This window comes from Xyrauchen texanus, chromosome 44, assembly GCF_025860055.1.
Source record: "Xyrauchen texanus isolate HMW12.3.18 chromosome 44, RBS_HiC_50CHRs, whole genome shotgun sequence".
NCBI lineage: Eukaryota > Metazoa > Chordata > Actinopteri > Cypriniformes > Catostomidae > Xyrauchen > Xyrauchen texanus.
In genome coordinates this window covers 25,956,324-25,980,832 of record NC_068319.1, presented here as the reverse complement: position 1 = coordinate 25,980,832, position 24,509 = coordinate 25,956,324, and the positions used below count along the sequence as shown (strand labels likewise).

General features: G+C 38.8%; 1 protein-coding gene across 1 annotated transcript in view; it reads right to left on the bottom strand.

Annotated features, from left to right (window-relative positions):
• The window catches only part of adamts6 (ADAM metallopeptidase with thrombospondin type 1 motif, 6), a 108,757-nt gene that overhangs the window by 58,134 nt on the left and 26,114 nt on the right, over nucleotides 1-24,509 (bottom strand). The window contains exons 9-10 of the mRNA XM_052116752.1: nucleotides 19,899-20,045; nucleotides 10,026-10,167 (exon numbers count right to left, since the gene is read on the bottom strand). Coding sequence (XP_051972712.1) covers nucleotides 10,026-10,167; nucleotides 19,899-20,045 — 289 coding nt within the window. The remainder of the gene's footprint in view (nucleotides 1-10,025; nucleotides 10,168-19,898; nucleotides 20,046-24,509) is intronic.

Genomic DNA, 24,509 nt, shown 5'->3' with positions numbered 1-24,509 from the left:
CTTTGTGCTAGCGTGAAAATTGCACTTAGAATTAGCGCTTTCGTGAAAATTGCACTTATAATCAGCGCTCATGGAAATTGCGCATAGAATTAGCGCTCTCACGAATATTGTGCTTAGAATTAGCACTCTCACAAAAACTGCACTTAGAATTAGCACTCTCACAAAAACTGCACTTAGAATTAGCACTCTCACAGAAATTGCGCTTAGAATTAGCACTCTCACGAAAATTGCGCTTAGAATTAGCACTCACGAAAATTGGTCTTAGAATTAGCGTTCTTGCGAAAATTGCCCTTAGAATTAGCACTCACGAAAATTGGGCTCAAATTAATGCTCTAACAGAAATTGCTCTGACAATTAGCACTCTCATGATAATTGCTTATAGAATTAGCACTCACGAAAATTGGTCTTAGAATTAGCATTCTCGCGAAAATTGCACTTAGAATTAGTGCTCTCACAAAAACGGCTTTGAAAATTCTCACTCTCACAAAAATTGCACTTAGAATTGGCACTCACGAAAGTTACACTTAGAATTAGTGCTCTCACAGAAATTGCACTGACAATTAGCGCTCTCGTGAAAATTGTGCTTAGAATTAGTGCACACGAAAATTGTGCTTAGCGCTTAGAATTAGCGCTCTCATGGAAATTGTGCTTAGCATTAGCGCTCTCAAGAAAATTACACTTAGAATTAGCGTTCTCACAAAAAGTGTGCTAAAGATTTGTACTCTCACAAAAATTGCGCTTAGAATTAACTTAAATTAGTCTTAAATTGGATAAGACGCAGTGCATGCTAGTTGCATGTAGCGCTGTGACTAGCATAGCCAGGAAAATAGAGCATACTATGTTGTTTGTGAAAAAGAATTTATCTAAGCACTGCTTTTACATAGTAAGACAGAATCACTTTGCAAGGTTTTGAGGTCTAAAGATTGTACATAGAAAAAAAATAATGCTTTCTGTACATTACAGGCATATCTTTGCAGAACCTTGCCTTAGATTCCCCAATAAAGTGCACTAGGTTCCCTTTAAAGCCTAAACTTCACAGGATTTACAGGACACAGAAGTGCCCCTATGAAAAAGAGTTATGATATGGAGCACCGCCACTGACCCAAGGTCAGTAAAAAGACTCCACTGCCCAGCCCATCCAGATTAAATAAAGCGGCAAACTGCCATTCTCAGGTTGCAAACACTGCATGTCTGTGGCTGGTTTTAATAAGGTTTCCTGCTGGCCCATTCAAGATGCCCATGCTGAGAAGGTCAGAGGGGTAAGGTTGACCAACAAGGCCCATGCATTGACGATTTCAAACTGAGAGTGCAGGGTAGCGATAAAAATTGGCTTACTCTACTAAGACTTAAGTAATTACTGCCATCAAATGGTTTTCAGAGCCACCTCTGGTTTGAGTTGTAAATAAAATAGCTAATTCACCCAAAAATTTTTATTCTATAAATGATGACAGAAATTGTATTTGTGGGTGAACTTTCCCTTTATGACTCTCTTCATCTATTAATGCAGCTTAAAAGATTTGTGGAGTGCTCTATAGGCCAAGAGTCTGGACAAATAACTTAAGTATGCTTATCCTAGCATGTGGAGACATTCTTCAGATTTGTTGCTATATAAAGAAAAGTGTGGTTTTGTGGTTTGATTTTGTATGTTGAAAGGATTTTTTGGCTCTGTCCCAAACGGCACCCTAATGGTCCTCCTCTTTGCCACATGGACTGTGGGGTAATAGCTGTGAAGTCCACTGTGAAGTCAGCACGAGTGCGGGCTTGACAAAAGGGCACATAACAGCTTTGGAAATCCTGAAACCTAAAATGACAAATATACTATAGTTCTGTTGACTTCACAGACGAGCGCAAGCAAAGACCTCAAGAAATTTGGTCCACATTTGGACAGGGCCTATTTTTACTCTGATTAAGTGTCAGCCTTTTCTGTTTGGAAGGGAAGGAACTTGTCGATTTTAAGAGAAAATGGTCTTAGATCAGAGGCGAAAGGACATTGGTAATTGCCTCTGCTTTAGAGAAGTGCTCTCCAGATCTTCAAGGCTTGTAGATCAGTTAGGACTCCAATGACTGGCCACTGCTCCATTTATTTGTTCTCTTAAATCGGCCTGCTTTTCAAAGTCATAGTAAAGTAACCGCTGCCTCCTTCACTTAGGAGAGTGCTTCATCACAAAATCCAGTATGACGAGTGTTAAAGCTCTGGGCTCTTTGGGAAGAAGTTTAACTTTGAAACTGGAGGAGAAGACAATTTGAGTGGTTGCCCATGCCAAACTCGTCCCTACCATGCTAGGACATTTTGGTGCTTGCCTTAGGGTTGCCACCCATCCAGGATTTTCCAAGCCATCTGTCTGAACTGGTTTGTTCAGATGACTGACATCTATATTTGTAACTTTTGTGTGAACAATCCTTTAAACTTTAGTCTACTAACTATAATGCTTTAATTTGTGTTGAAAATGGCTCAATTCAATTTGATGGAAATCTTTTATTAAATCGAAATGTGTAAATCTTGAAATACGTACTGTATATCTAAAAAAAAAGAACTGTGTAAAGGTTTCTGAACATTTATTGGATTTCCTTTGGTTTAAATGTAAAACACAGTTTTAACTTTATAATTCCATATCAAACAAAGATTAAACAATCATAAATAATATGTTTTATTTATTGAACGATGGCCTGCAGTACATTTTTCAGTCATTGATCAGGTGTGCTGGAATTTCATGGGGCCAAGTTGACAACCCTAGGCTGGCTGGGCATTGCTATAAGTTTGGTTAGGTGTTTAGAGTGGTTGCTAGAGTGATTTGGGTGGTTGCTAGGCGGTTACCTACTTAACACCATAGGCGGCGCTAGGGGTGGGCAATAGGGGCTTAAGCTCTGAATGTTTTCAGTAAAGCCCAGAATTCTTTTATCAACTTGTAATACTGTAAAAAGAACCTGTGCTTGTGTATGAAGTTGATACTAAAATACAAATATATTTTAATATTAAAAGTGCACTCAGTAATTTTTTCCTAATTAAAAAAGTTTTACTCCAAAATAAATTAAAAGGAATTTTGAAACGTATGCATAAAATCATGACCAATCACATGAACTGAGTAATCCAGTCAGATCAGTAACTTTATAATTCACATGGAGAGGGTCCACACATGGGGGCTGCCATGGTAGAATCACATGACCAGCTGAATACTACTCACTTAATCTCAGTAATGTCCTGTTCGTGTAAGTCCAAGATTACACATTTTACAAAATTACTGAGTGCACCTTTAAGTAAATTACAGTATATATATATATATATATATATATATATATATATATATATATATATACAGAGAAAGAGAGAGATCCTGACCCTTATCTGCATGATTTTATGCACTGCACTGCTGCCACACGATTGGCTGATTAGATAATCGAATGGATGATTGTTGGTGCCAGATGGCCTGGTTTGAGAACTGCTGATCTCCTTTTCACACACAACAGTATCTAGAATTTATCAGAATGGTGCCAAAAACTAAAATAAATCCAGTGAGCGGCAGTTCTGTGGATGGAAATGCAAGTCCAAGTACCAAATAAATATTAGTCAGTGCGTGGAAAAGTATTTGCCTCTATCCTGATTTCTTCTGTTTTAGTGTATATCTCATACTAAATTGTCTCATACAAAATCTAAAAAACAAAGGCAGTCTGAGTAAACACAAAATACAGTTTTTAAATGATAATGTTATTTATTGAAGCAAAAAAGTTATCCAATACAACTGGACCTGTGTGAAAAAGTATTTGCCCTTAGTTACTAAATCCCCAAATCTATGAAACTGCATTCATAATGGGGTTCAGCTGGACTAGACAAACCCAGGCCCGATTACTGCCAGCCCGGTTAAATCAAATCAACACCTACATAGAAGTTTTTCAGCAGCATGAAGTTGGATAAAAGGTCTCACCCAGTAGCACACTATGCCAAGGTCAAAAGAAATTCCAGAAAAGATGAGGAAAAAGGTGATTGAAATACACCAGTCTGGGAAGGGTTACAAAGCTATTTCACAGGCTCTGGGACTCCAACGAACTACAGTGAGAGCCATTATCTCCAAATGGAGAAAACTTGGCACAGTAGTGAACCGTCCCAGAAGTGGCCAACCTTCCAAAATTCCTCCAAGAGCACAGCGACGACATCCAGGAAGTTACAAAAAAGCCATGGACAACATCCAAGGAACTGTAGGTCTCTCTCGCATCAATAAAGATCACTGATCATGACTCCACCATCAGAAAAACTCAACAATAATGGCACCATGGAAAAGTAACGAGGCGAAAACCAATGCTAACCCAGAAGATCATTAAAACTCGTCTGAGCTTGTTACGAAAACACACCTTGATGATCCTCAAAGGTTTTGGGAGAGTGTTCTGTGGATTGATGAGTCGAAAGTGGAACTGTTTGGAAGACAGGGGTCCCATTAAATCAAACACAGAATTCCACAAAAAGATCATCATTCCTACAGTCAAGCATGGTGGTGGTAGTGTGATGTGTGTGGATGCTTTGCTGCTTCAGGGTGACTTGACATGAATTCTGCTCTCTACCAGAAAATCCTAAAGTAGAACGTGCGGTCATCAGACCGTGATTTGAAGCTCAAGCGCAACTGGATTAAGCAGCATGACAGTGATCCAAAGCATAGGAGTAAGTCAACCTCTGAATGGCTCAAAAGAAGCTAAATTAAAGTTTTGGAGGGGCCTAGTCAAAGTCCTGACTTGAACCCGATTGAGATGCTGCGGCAGGACCTTAAACGGGCAGTTCATGCTTGAAAATCATCCAATGTGGCTGAACTAATACAGTTCTGCATAGAAGAGTGGGCCAAAATTCCACCACAGCGTTGTGAAAGACAGATCTCCAGTTATCGGAAGCATTTGGTTGCAGTTGTTGCTGCTAAAGGTGGCTCAACCAGTTATTAAGTGTAAGGGGGCAGTTTTTCACACACATATATATATATATATTTTAAAACTGTATTTTGTGTTGACTCAGGTTACTCACAGTATTCACAACACTGTGTATAACTCTGAAAAAAGAGTAATATATATATATATATATATATATATATAGATGCCTTGAGGAATTTACAAACTTTATGTCGCAATCCAGGACATTTGCGTATTTTGCAAAACTCTTTTAATTAAGACACAATGCCATGAACCTCACAAACGTAAAAAAACGAATTCTCATAAGCACCTATTTTGCCTATTTACAGCCTGCTCCCTTCGAAACTAACTTAAAACACCCAACAGATCAGTAACAGGCTATAAAACTGTCAATTGTATACAATGTACGCTGAACTACAGAAGGCACAAAAAAATAGTGTTTATAAGTCACATTTTAAAGCACATAAATCAGAAACTTCAGATCTTTGAGTTTATCTGAGGCTGAGACAAAAGTTAGTGGGACTTTTTAGATGTATTTTCAGTAATATTTAAAGATTTGCTATATAATAGTCTCTAGATTTGACTCATGTCCCTCCTTCAATACAATAAATCGTTTAGAGAGTAGTGGTGGCGTAGTTGGCTAAAGCACATAACTGGTAATCAGAAGGTTGCTGGTTCAATCCCCACAGCCACCACCATTGTGTCCTTGAGCAAGGCACTTAACTCCAGGTTGCTCTGTGGGGATTGTCCCTGTAATAAGTGCACTGTAATTTGCTTTGGATATACTGTAAGAGTCTGTCAAATGCATAAATATAAATGTAAATGTTTAGGAGTAATAGCACACCTCTTCTCAACAAATCATGAACACTTAAGGTTAAGGCTTCAAATCCCTAACCCTAAGTAAGAGCAATTATAACTGTATTTCTTTAGGTTTGAACTTGTACACTGTGCAATGACTTTAAAGTTTAATATCATCTAATGAAATAATAATGATGCTTGCCTTCAAATACACCACTAAATGTCAAATACAAATGACAAAATATATATGCCCATTTTTCCCTACTAGATGTGCCTCGTTTCTGCTCGATGTTAATCTCATCAATGAAATTAGTGTCGAAAAAGTTAAATAATTTGTTTTAAAACATACAGTTGACAAAGCGCTAAAATGCTATTTGATATGGTGTTTCCATATAAATGGTTTCATAAATATCGGGATAAAGTCTAAAACCTTCCACATTCTTCCCAGTCGCTAGATCTAAACATCACTGAACCTTTATGGGAAGTTCTGGAAATAGATCTAGAAACAGATGTCCACCCCCTTCATCCCTAAAGACCCCCAGGCTCAAGTTTTTTTTCTTTCATGAAAAAAGTGGTAAAATCCAACTCCACACAGTTTAGGACTTGTATGACAGCATTCCAAGAGGTATTCAAGCTGTGATCGTGGCAAAAGGTGGCCCGACTCCTTATTAGGTCTTTGATATTAATATATTTTTAGGTCTCTAATTTTTCGTCCACCCCCTGGGTGTGTGTTTATTTCTCTGTAACAGTTTTTCCAAACCAAATGCAAACGTTTGGTCCATTGGTGTGGTTAAAATTCTCCAAAGGGCATGTATTAAACAGATGGTTAGCAGGATAGTCAGAATCCACAAACGCTACACGCTGTATTAAATGTGAGCCAAGGGAATGCAAGGCTTCTCCACATTACCATTTCCCATGCTGATGTATTCCACAGTTATGAGCTTAAGAGAGAAATTACAGGGTTCTCTATTTGGCATGCGTTCATTCTGTGTCAGATATATCTCTCAATGAAACAAAAGAACTCTGTAATCTTGAGTACTTGAATTCTTTTCTGGTGCAGGAAGCAAAGCCACATATTTGTACTAAGCAGAGCGCCATCCCTTATTGTTCATACATTTTTTCTGGCTTCATTCAAGCGCTGCCTGTTGTTTTTTTATTTAGATTTTTTTGTCAGTGTCAGTTTATTTTCTTAAGTTTGTTATTCTTTGGGGAAAATCATTATGATTTCCAAAATTTGGAGGAATTGGCAGACAAAGAAACAAACCCCAAGTAGGGGCTTTTGTTGAAAGATATGTGGGCCAAGTCCAGGGTTATTTATAGTTTTTAATTTCGTTTTTATTTGTATTTTATTTTCAATTTGTCCTCTCAATTTCAGTGTTTCATACAATGAAATAGAATTGTGACCAGGACTGAGGATGAGTAAATTATGAGTGAATGGTCCCTTTAAAGTTCTCAGGGCCATCTAGTGTTATCTTTATTTAGTGTCATTTTTACTTTTAATGAAGGCAGAATCCAAAAGTTTCAAAAACTAAAACATGAAATTAATTTGTTGTCTTTTTTCTTTTTAAATTTTAATTTGAAGTCATGAAAATGTATTTTGATTTAGTGTCAAAATTCAGGTGCTAATAAAACAATAACATTTAGGGTGTATATGCAAGGTGCAATATGTAACATTTCTCATGTAATATTCGGCTTGTAACGCAAGTTTAAAAATAATCCCCTCCCGGACTTCCTAGGTTGCCAATTACAGCCTGTGGACTGATTTTCATGCGAAGGGAGCGGGTCGCTTTTGCCAGGAAAATCCAAAGTATGTGACGTTTATGCACGCTCCCGAGAGCCTTGCCTCAGTAATAGCTTCTCTTCCGCTATTCAACAGCGACAACAGACAGTCTGCAACATTAGGTAACATTATCTTAGAGATGGAATCCAGCAAAAAAAAAAAAAAAATGTATCTAAAGAATCCCGTCTGCTAAGCAGGAACGTGATCGTGGTCGAGCGAAAACTGGAGTGAACCTCAGCAGGGTATTGGATTCATGAAGGGACCTTCGTTCGGTTTTGGGGATCAAAACAGACCCTGAATTGGCATTCTTCTTACTGGACGAGTAAGCTTGCATAACTGCAAAGCATGTGAAATATAGTGCTATAAGGATTGAGCGGTGTCATTTTAGCTAACTTGATCTTGTCTGCTAACGCTGACGAATTGCAAGCCACCTTGCGTCATAACTTTCAAAATATTTAAACGATTTTCTCTTTATACTAAAAGTCAGGTTAATGTCAATGTTAATCTGTAATTACTCAGCGACTTAAACTACAATAATACATGAAATGAATGCTAGACAATGTTCAAGATAATGCAAAAAGCTCCATTCATTAGTGTAACGTAACTTGGTTATACAGAAAATATATACAATCTATTATTATAAAACAATAGCGCATCGATATATCAAAATTACAGTTGTGATGGAATCACATCAATACTGAATTGTGTCAACATATTTATAATGTACAGTCTGTTTTATAAACAGCTACTGTCATCATCCACCAAATTTAGCTAATAGCTATCGATAAAGCTGGCTAGCTAGCTAACAACGACACAGGCTATCGTATAAATGCAGTCAATGTATCATGCATAGAAAAGTGATTACTTCGAACTACAGTATTGCATAGTCAGACCGATATCCACACATTGTTTTAGCCCTGTTCCAGCACTGCAGAGTCGAATATAATATGCAGTATCAAAGTTTGTAGTAAAACAATCATAACTGTGTCATTTTAATTATGCTACCTCATCTGTTACCATGATGCCGGCGAATCACGTTCAGCCTCTTTGTTTTGTTCGATGATCGCTCACGTCCCTATGGATTGTGTGCACGAGCAAGAGCACGAGCAACAGGTAGCTGGCTGCAGTTCACTTAACGGCCACAGGTGTCATTAATAACAAGGCTTTCTGAATCTTAGATACTACACCATTAAACAACGTCATGTGACCTATTTCAGTTAACGAAAATGTTTTCATTTAGATTTCGTTTTCTTTAACGATAATAACAATTGTGGATGAAGCTCATCTCAGGTGCTGATAAAACAACGACTTTTCATTTTGACAACGTCATGTGACCTACTACAATTTTCAGCTCTAACAATGTTACTTTTTATTTTAGTTAACGTAAATGTTTTCAGTAACTTTTAGTTTTCGTTAACAATAATAACAGTCATTGACAAAGCTCCTCTGAGGTGCTAATAAAGAAATAACCTTTCATTTCAGCAACATCATGTGACCTACTACAAGTTTCAGCTTTTCCAATGATAGCTTTTACTTTCATTTCAATTAACGAAAATTGTTTCATTTAGTTTTCGTTAACGATAATAACATTTGTGGACGGAGCTCATCTCAGGTGCAGATTAAACAATGATCTTTAATTTCAACAATACCATGTGACCTACTACAAGGGAATGTCAACATGGCACCCTCAAAGAGAAGTGAAAATAGTCTCAGTTGATTGCTATCATCCATGTTTCTCATAGCTTCCAAAAGTTCCTCCCAATCAGGGCAAATGTTATAAAAATGTAAACACAATATTTTCTTTACAAGTTCAAATGAGACACCAGCACACTCAGGTACGTATTTTTCTCTATATATCAGAGATTTCTTCTGTTGCCTGCAGATCACATCATGTCCTTTGGCTAGTCTCCTCTGGATCAGTTGTAAAAAATAACTGCTTGACCTCTGGCATCATGTCTCCTCTGAGTTCTTTAAGCAGCAGTCCTGCTCTCCAAGTCCTAACCACCTTCTTAATCGTCCAATGTTATTTAAATCTGCCCTCAGACTTAAGTACATACACACCAAATCCTAAACTTACAGGTAGAGCAAGTGCGTAGCATATATTTGATCGCACTTGATGTGTACTGTATTACACTTTGTCCTAACCAGTTTCCAGAAGTAATTCTTCTGTCCACACTTGCTGTATGAAGTAACAGAATCTCAGGATTTATTGGTAACATGAAAGAGATTAACTGCTTGTCAATTTATCACGTTGTGGGGGTTACGACATGGTGTTAGTACATTTTTTAGTTCATCGTTTGTTTGTTTTTCCACGTTTTATGATTAAAATGTAATGTTTATAACTTACTTTTTGGTATATCAACCTACAAATGGCTTCTACTGTAGTTGTCTGCACAGTAAACTTGGATAGGATAAAGTCTTAACATTGAAAAAAAAATTGCTTTATGGTTCACATACAGTGCATAAAGCATAATTTCCTTTCCAGAAACTGCAAAAAAACACAAGCCACCAAATGTCACCATAAGCATTCCCAGAGCTTGACAGTGTGCTGCAGCCGTCTTACCCCATACTTGCACTGCCGGGAGGAGGCGCCATACTGGAAACGACACTGCTCATCTGCATCGTACACCTGCCCTGGAGCCACCGTGGGGTACAGGAAGTCTCGTTTCAGAGGCTCATTGTCCAGACACGTTCCCCGACCTGAGCTGTCAAAAAAACAAACCTTCAATGGGATTGGCTTCGCAACTGTGCTTTCAATGCTGTCCTTATGTTCATAGTTTCACAGGAGTAAAACCGCCTCATGACAAAATGCTCACATGAAAGAAAAATGAAGGCACAATTTCTTTTCCTCAGTGTTAAAGAAATAGTTCACCCAAAAATGAAAATTATGTCATTATTTCCACGTATGACTTTCTTTCTTCCGCTGAACTTCAAATGAGAAATTATGATGACTGTACTGGTCTCTATTTTCATGCAATTACATTGAATGGAAACAGGAGCTTTCACAGCGATGCTGCACAGATTTGAAAATATAATTGAAGACAAATTAAATTTGTATGTGTGGCAGGGCGGAGGGCGGGGCCGGGTCGTGATCCTACACAACCGGTCCCGTATTAGGCTAATTATGCCTTCGTGAGGTTTAAAGGCTGACTGCAGAGGGCCGTGCGGGAGAGAGAGATCGTTAGCGGATCTGTCCGTCATGTGTGTGTTTATGTTGTCTTTTAAGTTTACCATTAAACTATTATTTATATCGTCAAGCCGGTTCTCGCCTCCTCCTTTCCATTGAAGACCTTTACAGTATGGTATGTCCATACCAGATCATATTAAAATTGTTTTATGTACCAATATATCAACACTTACCAATTAGAGTTCAACCGATATTGGATTTTGCCGATAGAATAATGTGTTGGAAGAAAGGCAATAACTGAATAATCTGCTGATAGTTTTTAAAATGTATATATTGAATGTGTTAAAAATATTCTTACTTTGATGGGTACAGTCACAGAGGCAACAAGAAACCAAATTTTCAATAATAACAAGAAAAGAAAAAAATTATGAATCGATGCGTACCCCTCGAGTCGTGAGTTCGAATCCAGGGCATGCTGAGTGACTCCAGCCAGGTCTCCTAAGAAACCAAATTGGCCCGGTTGCTAGGGAGGGTAGAGTCACATGGGGTAACCTCCTCGTTGTCACGATTAGGGGTTCTCGCTCTCAATGGGGCGCGTGGTAAGCTGTGCGTGGATAGTGGAGATTAGCATGAGCCTCCACAGGCTATGAGTCTCCGCGGTGTCATGCATAACAAGCCACGTGATAAGATACGTAGATTGACTGTCTCAGAAGCGGAGGTGACTGAGACTTGTCCTCCGCCACCCAGATTGAGATGAGTAACCGCGCCACCACGAGGACCTACTAAGTAGTGGGAATTGGGCATTCCAAATTGGGGATAAAAGGGGCTAAAAAAAATAAATAATAATAATTGGTGCGTAACGCAGGACTTTTAATAATAAACAAGTCAAAAATACAGGGGGACTCTTATTTTGAAATGTCTGTACTCCTGGTTCCTTGCACAAACAGATAAGGGAAATACAATTTGCACTCTTACAATCATCTACAATTTATTACAATATACACGCTGTAAAACATTCATATAAAAAAGCATATACTATATTTTACGTCTTCTGAAGAAATATGTCATATACAGTATTTGTGTGAGAAAACATCCTAAAATATAAGTCATTTTTCACTGAAAATCTTGATATTCGCCATTCTAGTTTATGCGAGTTTATGAGAGAAGTATCAATGACTGTTTTGTGAACAGATTATTCATTTGAAACGGATCTTTTCAATGAATCAATTGATACAGGTCACAAAACAAATAAAAATTTTATTGCGTGGTTCATAACATGTATCGCGGCAGTTCTGAGATGAAATGGCAACTGTGTGGCGCTAAAAGAAAGTTACAGTTTCTCCCAAATAGTTTTCTTAAGATAAAAATGAACCTACCCTAAACCTAAACTTCACCGATAGTGTCATAAAAAGCAAATGTGACATGAAAAACCCATAGGCTGCAGCAAACACATCATTTTGTGGTGCTTCAATGACACTTCCACCACACGACTCGCATGCTTTTCAGGACTCATACCCCGGTTCTTTGCATTGCATTAGCAAGTTCACTGCATTAGCATATCAGTTCAGCAACCACTCATTTGATCATACTCAAACAAACTGACAAATGTAGTTGGTTATGTCATGTAAATGTTAAAATTAATTGCCTTACAAGTCATGCGCTTGTGAAAGTGTTTAGATGTCATAATTTAGCGTGAAAAGTAAGTGTTTATAAACTGATAATCTGCCATTTTACTCGTGATTTGTGAAAAAGTTAATAAAACTTGTTGTTGTAGCACCTCTAGTGTTCATTTTACCAGGAAACCGCTGCGATAAGCAGGTTTAATAAAATTATTCTGAGACCAGGTTGGGTCCAAATTATGTGTTCGAGAATCAGACTGATCAGGGTTTTCACTTGAATAGATTATCACTGAATAATGAGTTACATTTTGGCCTGTTCATCGCACAAAGCTGCCGTTTGACTTCAGAAGACCAGTACTATCTTCAAATCATCTTTTGTGCTCCACCGAGTAAAGAAGGCTATACGGGTTAGAAAAGATATGAGGGTGAGTAAATGATGACAGAATTGTCATTTTTGGGTGAACTATCCCTTTAATAGGAATTAGAAAGCAGGAAACATGACAAACAGTGGCCATGAAGCACTGAGATTTGGACTTATATGGTACTGTGGTGCTCCTATGGAATCCTTTGAAGAGCCAATAAAATAACAAAAGGGACTGAACAAGTAAAAAAAAAAAACGGAAGGTACCGGAGGTCACACGTCCAGTCAAGAGTTGTGTTTAGTCTGTTTAGTCATATATAAATATGAACACTTCCAAGAAACCCTCTGAAAAAAAGGGCCACTACTTTGTCTGCCGTGAACAAAGTAGAAAAATAAATCCAAAAAAGAGGCCAAGAAACAGGCAGTACATGTTTCGTTGGACTATGTTTATTCTGGGTTCTGAGTTGATCTTATTTTATTCTCAGCATCTCTGTAACGGATGCTTTTCCCCCCTCCTGGTGAGCCAGCGCTGGCAAGCCCAAACGTCTAAGACACATGTCTGCCTCACGCTGTTGCTGTCCGCCAGAATAAAACAACCAATTATTATCCTGCTTGCTTTTCCAGTGACATGAGTGAGGAATACGCTTCTCTCTCAGAGGGAATAGTGGACTCGCTAACAACATAAACGCTAACATTTCATACCGCTGGACCTTTGAAACAGTTCAAAATACTGATTCAGCAGTTCTTTTATGAAATCACATAATAACGTCATCATTGCATGCTAAATGTTCCAATAAAATCAGAACCAAAATAGAATTTGTATTTACCAGAGACAATGCTAAATTATCTCAGCTGAAAATAATTTTGGTATGTTTAATCAAATGTTTTTATGATTAATAAATAAATAAATGAAAGGGTTAGTTCGTTTTACCGTCCCAGATGTGTATGACTTTCCTTATTCGGCAGAACCGAAGTGAAGATATTATATGCTTATTTCAGCTATTTTTGTCTATACAATGTAAGTAAATAGGTACCATCAGGCTGCTGGCTTTTTGATGATCCTAAAGGCATATTTAGGCAGCATAAAAGTAATCCACAAGACTCCAGTCGATCAATTATTTTCTTCTGAAGCAAACTGATATATCATTTAAATCATTGGTTCTGCCCAGCGCTGTATTGCTGTTTGAAACGACCTAACTCTCACGTGATGTTTGTTCCTCTGTTGTATTCATAGTGCGCACTTCCGACATATATATATATATATGTGAAAGGGCGGAGGGCGGAGCCAGGCTGTGGGACAGAGAAAGAGAATTACGGGCAGCTGCCCTGTATGTGGTTTTGTGCGTCTTTTTATTTAATTAAATATTATTTATATTGTTAAGCCGGTTCTCGCCTCCTACTTGCCCATCTAAACCCCTTACACTGGTGCCGAAATCCGGGAAGGAGGAGGGATGCGCCGTACTAGAGTCCTCGCCACTATCATCCACCCCAACGGAGCAGCTTCAGCCATCCAGCCGGAGGATGGAGGAGCCCGGCCGCTGACAGCGAAGGGAGAAGGGGCTCCTAACCGACCACCTGCCAACGGCGGAGGAGACCCCTACCAGCCGCTGAAACATGCCGGGGTATAAGACCACCGACCGTGAGCGGGGAGGGGCTCCTGGCCGACCACCTGGAGCGGGACCACCACTGCCAGGTTCGGGGGAGACCCCTTCTGTTTCCAGAGAACGCGGCGTGGCATTCCGTCTGCCAGGGGCCGGAAGACTGTCTCTGATACGTCCGGGAAGGCGCGGCTGTCATCCTTGGATGTCGGAGGAGTGGCCGAGGACCAAGCTACAGCATATCGGAGAACCGGCGAGTAAGTGTTTTTTTTTTCTCTCTCTCTCTCTCTCTCTTTCTCTCCTCTCTCTCCCACTGCCGCTCCATGTTGGTCTTTCCCTCTCTTTTTGAAAATGTTTTTGTTAATTTGGCACGATTGCCGTTTAGGTGCCAATTTTTTTTTGTTTCCCTCCCCTTGTTCCCTCCCTCATCCAGGTAGATGGGGATGACCTGCAGATGGGGTGTCTCCCCAGAGAAAGGGGGTGTACGTCATGCCAGGGGCCTGAGAGAACGAGGGAGGAATGCGACAGGGCACAGGGTGGGGCCGGGTCGTGATCCCTCAGAGAGGGATAAAGTCCGACTGGAGACTGCAGTGGGACAGAGAGAGAGAATTACGGGCAGCTGCCCTGCCTTAAATATTATTTATATTGTTAAGCCGGTTCTCGTCTCCTCCTTGCCCATCTAAACCCACTTAAAATATATATTAGTCTTGTTGTTGCATTAACATCTTTAATCACAATAAATCACGTGATTTTTCAGTTATTTTCGATTATTCGCAGATTTTAAAAATACTTAAATTTGACTATATATACTATATACTTCTTTTCCTGTCAAAATGCATTTAGTCCCTTGGCAACAAAATATGTAACAATAATGTTTTATTAATATTTTCCAAACAAATTATTCCACAGTTTAACGACAGAAATGCACTAAAATAGCACCAATTGAAGAAGCATTAAACGTTTCCCAAAGTATACGTGGGAGGTTTATTAATTGAAAGAACTAGTCCCCATAGGAGTATTCATTGCAATGTACAGTAAATTTCTTTCAAAAAAACTCTCATCCTCCACAGTATTACTCGTGACAGTCCACTTTGCTACAGCAATCGTGAAGACGCATTTAGATTCGCACCGTTTTAAAAATCCACATGAAAAGTGCTGCTATGTAAGTCTTGATTTGCTCTGAGCGCTGGCACGTAAATTATACTTTATACGAATAGTCTGGTGAGATGGAAGAGCAACACGGTGCTGGTAAAATGCTGATGCGTCTGTGAAGTCATGTGAATGCAGATTTTCACAGGTCCCATCTGGGTTTGTTATGTACAAAAATATACAGTTGAGAGGTTCTTTCTCCATCTCTTGATCATTGACATGGAATCACTATTGTGTGTTTGTGGTGCGTGTGTGTCGGTGTAATTGACCCTGGACACATTGTAAAGGTTTAGACCTTTTCTAACCAGTTTTCAGAATTCACAGGGAGCTGAATAAAATGTCAGAATCTAATGTGAAATTTGGTAAATGTGTTAACCATATTAAAGAAATATATATACAATAAATGTTTGTGGCATGGTCAGGTGTCGGTCTGCGGGAGAGAGAGAGAGTGGTAAGGCTCGTCACCTGGTTCACAATGATCTTTAACACCTGTCTCTCATTATAGTGATGGCGGAGGGACACTTAAGAGCCACCACTGTGAATCGATTAAAAGGTTTTGTGTGATTATTTGCGATTAATCGCAATTAATCACTGTACATGATACATTACAGCGAATCATAAAAACATGAATTCATAAATATATTTACTTTGTACCAAAGCACTTCCAAGAAATTGGTTTGTCATAATTTATTTTAATTATTTAAATATGTAAAATATTTCTTTTTTTTTATTAGACACATTTTAACAGGTATAAATCTTTGATACAAGAATAAATATATACAGTGCATGCCATAAAATCAGTGGACATGCTGTAATTCAAATTTTGGCAAAATCTGCTGCTGTTTTCCAGTGGACTTTTTTAATAATATGATCAAATGTGCAGATTCAATTCATATAAAATTTTATTGGCAAGAGAATCTGAAGTTTGCATTGCCAATGCATTATTTGACACTATACATAAAGATATAAAACATATTGAATACTGAAGTCAAATTTTCTGAAGTTTAAAACCTCAAAAATATTATTTTAATTGGTTGTTGTTCAGTCTCTATTTTGCACACGCTGGGTCTCTCTCACTTTTTACACTGGTTCAGATGAAAGTGAATGAGTATTTTCGGACAATGCAAAGACATACGGCAGCTTGCCCATATCTCTCCCATGCCTCAATGTTCACACCTTGCGGGTGAAGTCTCTATTCTCTGTACAGTAAATCTGTACAAAAAATGATGCGTTGTTATAAATTATAAATATGTGCTGTGCAGTCCAGTCCAGAGTGTACCTCCTGAAACTTTATATATAGCTATTTTTGCCACAGGTATTTTTTATTTTTTTTTTATGTGTTAAACAAAACTATTAATTGCACAAATTAACACGTTAAATTCCCAAGCCAAATTTTCTGCTAAATAAAACCATGGCCATTTAAAAACAGTCTAAAAACTAGGACTGATGAGGTATTAAAAAAAAAGCACCCACTCCTCTCCCTAAACAATGGAGGCCAGAGTTTCCTTGTGCTCAAGCAGCACTATCAACCTTGTTTGACATGTGCTACAAACACTTTCCGTCCACTAGTCTAGTGCCTCTAGTGATGGTCAGCTTATATATACAAAAATTTTCTCACCTCTATTGATTGGAATGTATGTACCATTATTGTTCTCATGAAATTAACCCTCCCCTCCCTATTCTTTTATATAATTACATTGAAAAAATAAGAACAAGAGGTAATATGAGAGTTCAAAACATATAACACAAATTAAAACAATAAATAGTACGGATAAAACATTTGTACAATACAGCAGTGAAGATTTTCTAAAATAACTAAGCTTCCACATTAGGTGCGTGCTTTCAATCTGGTGAGACTGCTCGCTAAAAACAGGAAGTTTAAAATCAGCAAACCCCAAATAAATAAATCATGTCTGAGAAAGGTAAATAAAACAGTAAATATGCCCATGGAATGCATACAATCCTGTGATGGGAGACTGCTTCTCAGGCACATATATTGTCATTGCAGAATAACCACATGTGTAGTAAATCATATTTGATCTACTAACTTTGACAACCAATAAGTGTCACAATACAAAGTGCATTGATCGTTTTATCATTTAAAACCTAACAGACATCTTTATGTGAAATAATTTGACTGAAAAATGTTAGCCAAACTGAAATAAATTCCTTCAGTTTTTCTTAAATTTACAAATAATTTGTGGGGCCACTATACAGTATATATTCTGTATATGCTCATTCTATGACAAAAAAATATATATTTAGCAAAAATTTTAAGATTCCAGGAGAGCATTGGTTAATGATTTTCATTTGAAAACTGTGTTCAAAAACATATCTAAATATAAAAAAAATAGCAATTTATGGATCTGGTTTCTTTTGAGCATGCTACAGGAAGTATTTGCTGAAACAGTGATCTCTTGCTTCCCACCACAATATTGGACGTCTAATCTAATTAAAACTAACCTAAAAACATTGGAAAGGAAAGCAACACATGAGCTCTTGCCCGGGGGGAACCAATGCTGTATTTGGTTTCACCCATTCAATTTTCTATTTTTCCCATGATGTTTGTTGGAATAATCCACTCACCGGGGAGAAAGACAAGTTTGAAAATGTCCCCTCGTTTTCTAATACACAAACACAGACTGTTTATTCCTTTAGAGAAAGACAAAAATGGTCACTTTAAAAACAGACATGTTTATTTAACATGTCAACAAAACTTCCTTGGGTAAACTCATTAAAGAGAGCAGATCTCCAAGCAATAAAATGGATTTAGAGAGTAATTATTTACAATTTTTCAGCACAAAAGCAAAGAGTTGAATAGAAAATCGCAAAGAAAATCTTAGTTTGAAATTGTTTCCATGGGAACGCTGATCATGTCAACTTTCAGCTGCGAGCGGCACTTGCCCCTTGTTTGTTCATGCCTAAATGTAATCACCTCATGTGTCAAGTCCTTGGCTTGGATTGTTTGATTGAATTTTAAATGTATAATGTGATGTATTTACATTATAGAGAGCTGTCTGGTGTGAAGTACTAACATCACTCTAACTGCCTATTTGGTGCTGTCTCGTGTATCTGTTGGTAGCCCGCGTGTCAGGTGTGTGGTTGCCTTCCAACTTGCTGTGTGTCAGCTGTGTTTCCATTGAGGATACATCGTCTTTGCCTGCATGTCGGGAGCAGGGTCGCCCTGGTCCCTGCTGGGTGTTGTTCTGCACCTCACTGAGCTTCAACGGAAGATTCCGTTACAGTAAGTATAGAATTGGCTTGAACATTGGGGAGGTTTCAACATAAAGAATTTTCCCATTTTCCAATTGATCATGGTATAACAAATGGGGGGTACATGCTTGTTTCGAACCTGTCTATAGTATCCATAGAAAATAGCATCCCACAGGCTGCCCAGAGGTGTAACGAAAATTGCCACTGAGTGAACTGACTTGCCTTCAAGAGACTTTGTGCATTTAGCATCTAGTGCATGTTTACATTAAAAAAACATTTTAAAAAATAAATTTCCGCTAATCTCAAAACGGCCAAGTACCAGCCGACTAATTGACCTGTCTGATAACTCGGCAACTAATAAAGACTCCTGCAAATAGCAGGCTAAACTGTTTATTAACCAATTTTCTATAACCTCTCTCTTCAATGGAAGCTTCTATGTGCACAAGCAAGTACACTGAAATGAGGTCGACTCAGCAGCCTAAATTGGTTACTGGCAAGGAAAGATCCAGCTACACATCCACAATCTGCTAGATGGGGGATGTTGTGGTAATAACAGTGTAGCATTTTCATTGCAGAGCTGTTTTACTGCCAAAGATTACATCAACCTGAGATTTCAGAGAAGGGCCATTATTGATGAATTGCTCTGTGCTAAGCAAATCCAAAAAAGGAAGGCTAGAATTCAACCTCAATCTGAAATGGTCTCAGATGATACGGTGTGATTATACAACAGGGAGTGCATACCAAAGCAATTTCTTTGTGTTTGTGTGGAAGTTGGCACACGATGATAAAGCTTGAGATGCCAGCGATGACTCTGATGTTAATATTCTTCCCTGAGGTTATTCACAGGGAAAACGTTTTGACAGCCATGGTAACCACTATTCTTTACTTTCATCTAACGTGAGACTAACAATTCAAACACTAGCCTATGGCTGCCTTGTACATTACCACGTCCATGGTTCCATCTAGTCTTGAACTGACTCTTTAAAATCAAGAACATTAACAGGTTTGTACAAGAATGAGTACTTGCATTTTTTTGGCGCAAAAAAATGCCAGTTCTCGGGAGCTTCCCTCATGCACTCATGAATGTGCATGGGAAGTCTTTCAGGTTGTTTCTCACCAAAACCTATTGTATCCATTCAGAAGACTTGGAAAATGCTGTTGCCTTGGCTGTTTTTATGATACTTTTGGGTCCTTTTTTAAGCTTTTAAGAGAGTCATTAACTGCCAGGAAGTTTTAGTCTGATATCCCTCAACAATGGCGTCTACCCTGACCTGAAGTCCATAAAGCGTTCTTGAATTTTTTTCTTTTGGATTGTGAAACGTTTCAATACATATAAAACTGTGACACTTTAAATCTTCTTTTCACTTACTCCAGAAAGCTGGTGATGTAGTCCTTGCTGCAGGCTGACCAGGAGAAGGGGTTGGTATTTGCCGTGATATGGGCTGCCATCAGCTTGGCTGTCTCATGACCTTTGGTCCCGCAGGAGTTCCCGATGCCATCGTGGTTCATGCCAAAACTGTCAGAAAAAAGGCAGATTATAAGCTTTGACGAATCACGTCAATTTAAGGGAGATCGCCCACTCTAAGGTTGGAGAACTTTTTGCGCTTAACAAGGCCATTAAAGAGATAGTTCACCCAAAAATGAAAATTCAGTCATTGTTTACTCACCCTTGTGTTGTTATAACACCATATGACTTTCTTTCTTTTTCTTGACATAAAGGGAGAAATTGTGAATAATGTTGTGCTCAGTGATTGCAGTTTAAGGTGTGACCACTTCTTTAAGCTTCAAAAGGACGCAAAAGTATAATTCAGTAGTCCAATAAATGATTATGCCTTGTTCTGAAGGAATACGATAAGGTTTGGTGAGAAACAAACCAAAATTGAAAGTATTCTTAAGTGAAACTCTTGACCGACCATTGGTGTCCTGTGTGCGTTCATGAGAGTGCACGAAAACAACAATTATGCTGCACCCACAAGATGGGGTGTTCAAGCGATAATCTGCTTTGTTTAGCTTCAACCGGACCATACGCGATATTAACAACAGTAAACAAAATACAACTGCAAACAAACCAGAGAACAGAACTTACAAAACATGTCTGGAGTTCGAAGTCGACGAGAACATGCATTTCTATGCCCAGCCTTATTTGTTTGAACCGGAGTACTTGGAAATCAAACAAAGAGATGGAAGCGGCCGAAGGCAGCCACACATACACACCCAAATGCTACAGTCAGAGAGAGAGTACAGGAGACCGATATGTTTTTGAGGTTTTGCTTACTGAAAGTGAATTGAAGAACCAGAGAGAAAAGCGGATGGAGCGGAAATATCTTCCATGTCTTTTCAATTCTGAAAAGGTGTGTATTTGTGACAGACCTTCACCTGAAGAGAGTAAGACCTCAGCGAAAACAGTTGGTAGGTGTATTCTTGGCCAAAATCAAGTTGTTTTTTTATCAGCAAGTGAGATGCTGGCTTCAATACAATGTTATAAGAAAGATTTTGGACCGGTTCATAGCAGACGGGGCTGCACGGCACAAGCCACAAACAGAAACCAAGCGATCGACAGAATGTAATGTCACTCTTCCCGGCTGCTTATGTAAAAAATGGATTAACATTGAAAAGATACCTTTATCACATGTCATGTGAAGTGCCATCTAGTTACCACATGGTGTGACTGGGGTCTTCAGCCTCTTTTATCTCTCTCTGTTTGATTGAGTACTCCGGTTAAAAAAAAAATAAGGCTGGGCATAGGAGATTCATCTATTCTTCTACTAAAAACTCTTCAGACATGTTTTGTAAGTTCTGTTTTCTGGTTTATATGCAGCTATGTTACGTTTTCAGTTGTTAATATCACTGGTGGTCCGGTTGACGAGAAACAAAAAGCAGTTTTTTGCCTCGTCTCACTAGTGAGGCTGCGCAAACTGCTGCTCTCGTGCACTCTCATGAATGTGCACAGGACAGCAATGGTTGGTCAAGAGTTTCATTTAATAATACATTAGATTTCTGTTTGATTCTCACCAACCACCATAACATATTCCTTCAGAACAAGGCTTGAGTCGTGTACAAACATTTTTTAGACTTCTGAATTATACTTTTGCTTTATGAAGCTTAAAGTGGTAGTCACCATAAACTGGCATTATTTGACATCACTGAGCACAACATTGTTTCACAATTTCTCCCTTTATGTCAAGAAAAAGAAAGAAAGTCATATAGGGTTATAAAAACACAGGGGTGAGTAAACAATGACTGACCTTTAAGTTTCCTAAAGTGTGTGTCATGAAACTAGTTTCGTGATCCTTTCTTGTCTTGCGAATTGAGGATATGAGAGGTGTAAGAGGTTCTATTAGCATCTGTGATTTAAAGAAGCAAAACTATCACTTCATGAAATTAATTCATTTAAAAAAATGTAGATTGACAGCCCTAATTTTGACAGTCTTTTTACTTTAAACATTTTCAACCTAATTGGCATCACTGGCTGTTTGGTTGAATAATAGTTCTTTTCACCAATAAAATTGCATACATAAAAATAGAAAGATATACTGTATATATATATATATCTTTAAAAAGGCTAAAAATATTGCTAAATAATTTGTTTAGCTATATCGCCCAGCCCTACCCCACACACAAGCAACAAGCTGGGGCAGCTCAGAAGGACCAGGAGGAGCAGAGGAAGTCTCCTTCAGCTAGGCTGTAAAGAGAGGCTTTTTCTGGCTCAGTAACAGCTGTGTGAAGGGGACACATGGGTCAAAGGCCAGGAGTTGTCTGGAGGAACGAGAAAGTTCTAATCACCACCCTGATTCCTGCCTGTCAATCAATAATTATATGTTTGAACAGACCTCAATCAAAGAGTTATTTCTTAATGAACCTGCCCTGCTTTTCACCTTCTTTCATCTGCTCATTGGCGTACAAGTCTGCTGAAGCATTCAGTCGCATTCCTCGCCGGTAACTCCACAAATACATCATTTGAGCCGTGTCATTTTTGTTCCCATACATATCTATCTGTAAAATGGATGAAAAAATCAGATCACCTTACACCGGGACCTCGAAGATTTTCTTTGCCGGGGTCTATCCGAACACAGAAATGAAGCTCTAATGTATATAACATACCCCCCACCCCCCACCACCACTTCACACAATTCCTCTTTGTTTTTGTAAGGCCCACGTTTATGACATTTCACTCTACTCTCAATATAAATCAGTGCAGTGCTTCTTTTTTTCTTTACTTCCCTGCAAGAAGTCAGGGCTATTTTTACAACTGTCCCACAACAGATGCAGACACAACACATACAGTAATAGAGGAAATTGCCATATCGCAGAACTTAGCCCAACAGCTACATAGACCAATAGATCACTGTTATTTTGCTAAGCGTTCAGGATTGGGTTCATTTGTACAGAGTGTGATTTGCATAAAGAATTGTGTTCACGCTTGTTCACATATCAAAGCTCAGTGAATATACAGTGAGGAAAATAAGTATTTGAACACCCTGCTATTTTGCAAGTTCTCCCACTTAGAAATCATGGAGGGGTCTGAAATTGTCATCGTAGGTGCATGTCCACTGTGAGAGACATAATCTAAAAAAAAAAATCCAGAAATCACAATATATGATTTTTTAACTATTTATTTGTATGATACAGCTGCAAATAAGTATTTGAACACCTGTCTATCAGCTTGAATTCTGACCCTCAATGACCTGTTAGTCTGCCTTTAAAATGTCCACCTCCACTCCATTTATTATCCTAAATTAGATGCACCTGTTTAGCTGCATAAAGACACCTGTCCACCCCATACAATCAGTAAGAATCCAACTACTAACATGGCCAAGACCAAAGAGCTATCCAAAGACACTAGAGATAAAATTGTACACCTCCACAAGGCTGGAAAGGGCTACGGGGAAATTGCAAAGCAGCTTGGTGAAAAAAGGTCCACTGTTGGAGCAATCATTAGAAAATGGAAGAAGCTAAACATGACTGTCAATCTCCCTCGGACTGGGGCTCCATGCAAGATCTCACCTCGTGGGGTCTCAATGATCCTAAGAAAGGTGAGAAATCAGCCCGGAACTACACGGAAGGAGCTGGTCAATGACCTGAAAAGAGCTGGGACCACTGTTTCCAAGGTTACTGTTGGTAATACACTAAGACGTCATGGTTTGAAATCATGCATGGCACGGAAGGTTCCCCTGCTTAAACCAGCACATGTCAAGGCCCGGCTTAAGTTTGCCAATGACCATTTGGATGATCCAGAGGAGTCATGGGAGAAAGTCATGTGGTCAGATGAGACCAAAATAGAACTTTTTGGTCATAATTCCACTAACCGTGTTTGGAGGAAGAAGAATACCATCCCAAGAACACCATCCCTACTGTGAAGCATGGGGGTGGTAGCATCATGATTTGGGGGTGTTTTTCTGCACATGGGACAGGGCGACTGCACTGCATTAAGGAGAGGATGACCGGGGCCATGTATTGCGAGATTTTGGGGAACAACCTCCTTCCCTCAGTTAGAGCATTGAAGATGGGTCGAGGCTGGGTCTTCCAACATGACAATGACCCGAAGCACACAGCCAGGATAACCAAGGAGTGGCTCTGTAAGAAGCTTATCAAGGTTCTGGCATGGCCTAGCCAGTCTCCAGACCTAAACCCAATAGAGAATCTTTGGAGGGAGCTCAAACTCCGTGTTTCTCAGCTGACAGCCCAGAAACCTGACTGATCTAGAGAAGATCTGTGTGGAGGAGTGGGCCAAAATCCCTCCTGCAGTGTGTGCAAACGTTTGACCTCTGTAATTGCAAACAAAGGCTACTGTACCAAATATTAACATTGATTTTCTCAGGTGTTCAAATACTTATTTGCAGCTGTATCATACAAATAAATAGTTAAAAAATCATACATTGTGATTTCTGGATTTTTTTTTTTAGATTATGTCTCTCACAGTGGACATGCACCTACGATGACAATTTCAGACCCCTCCATGATTTCTAAGTGGGAGAACTTG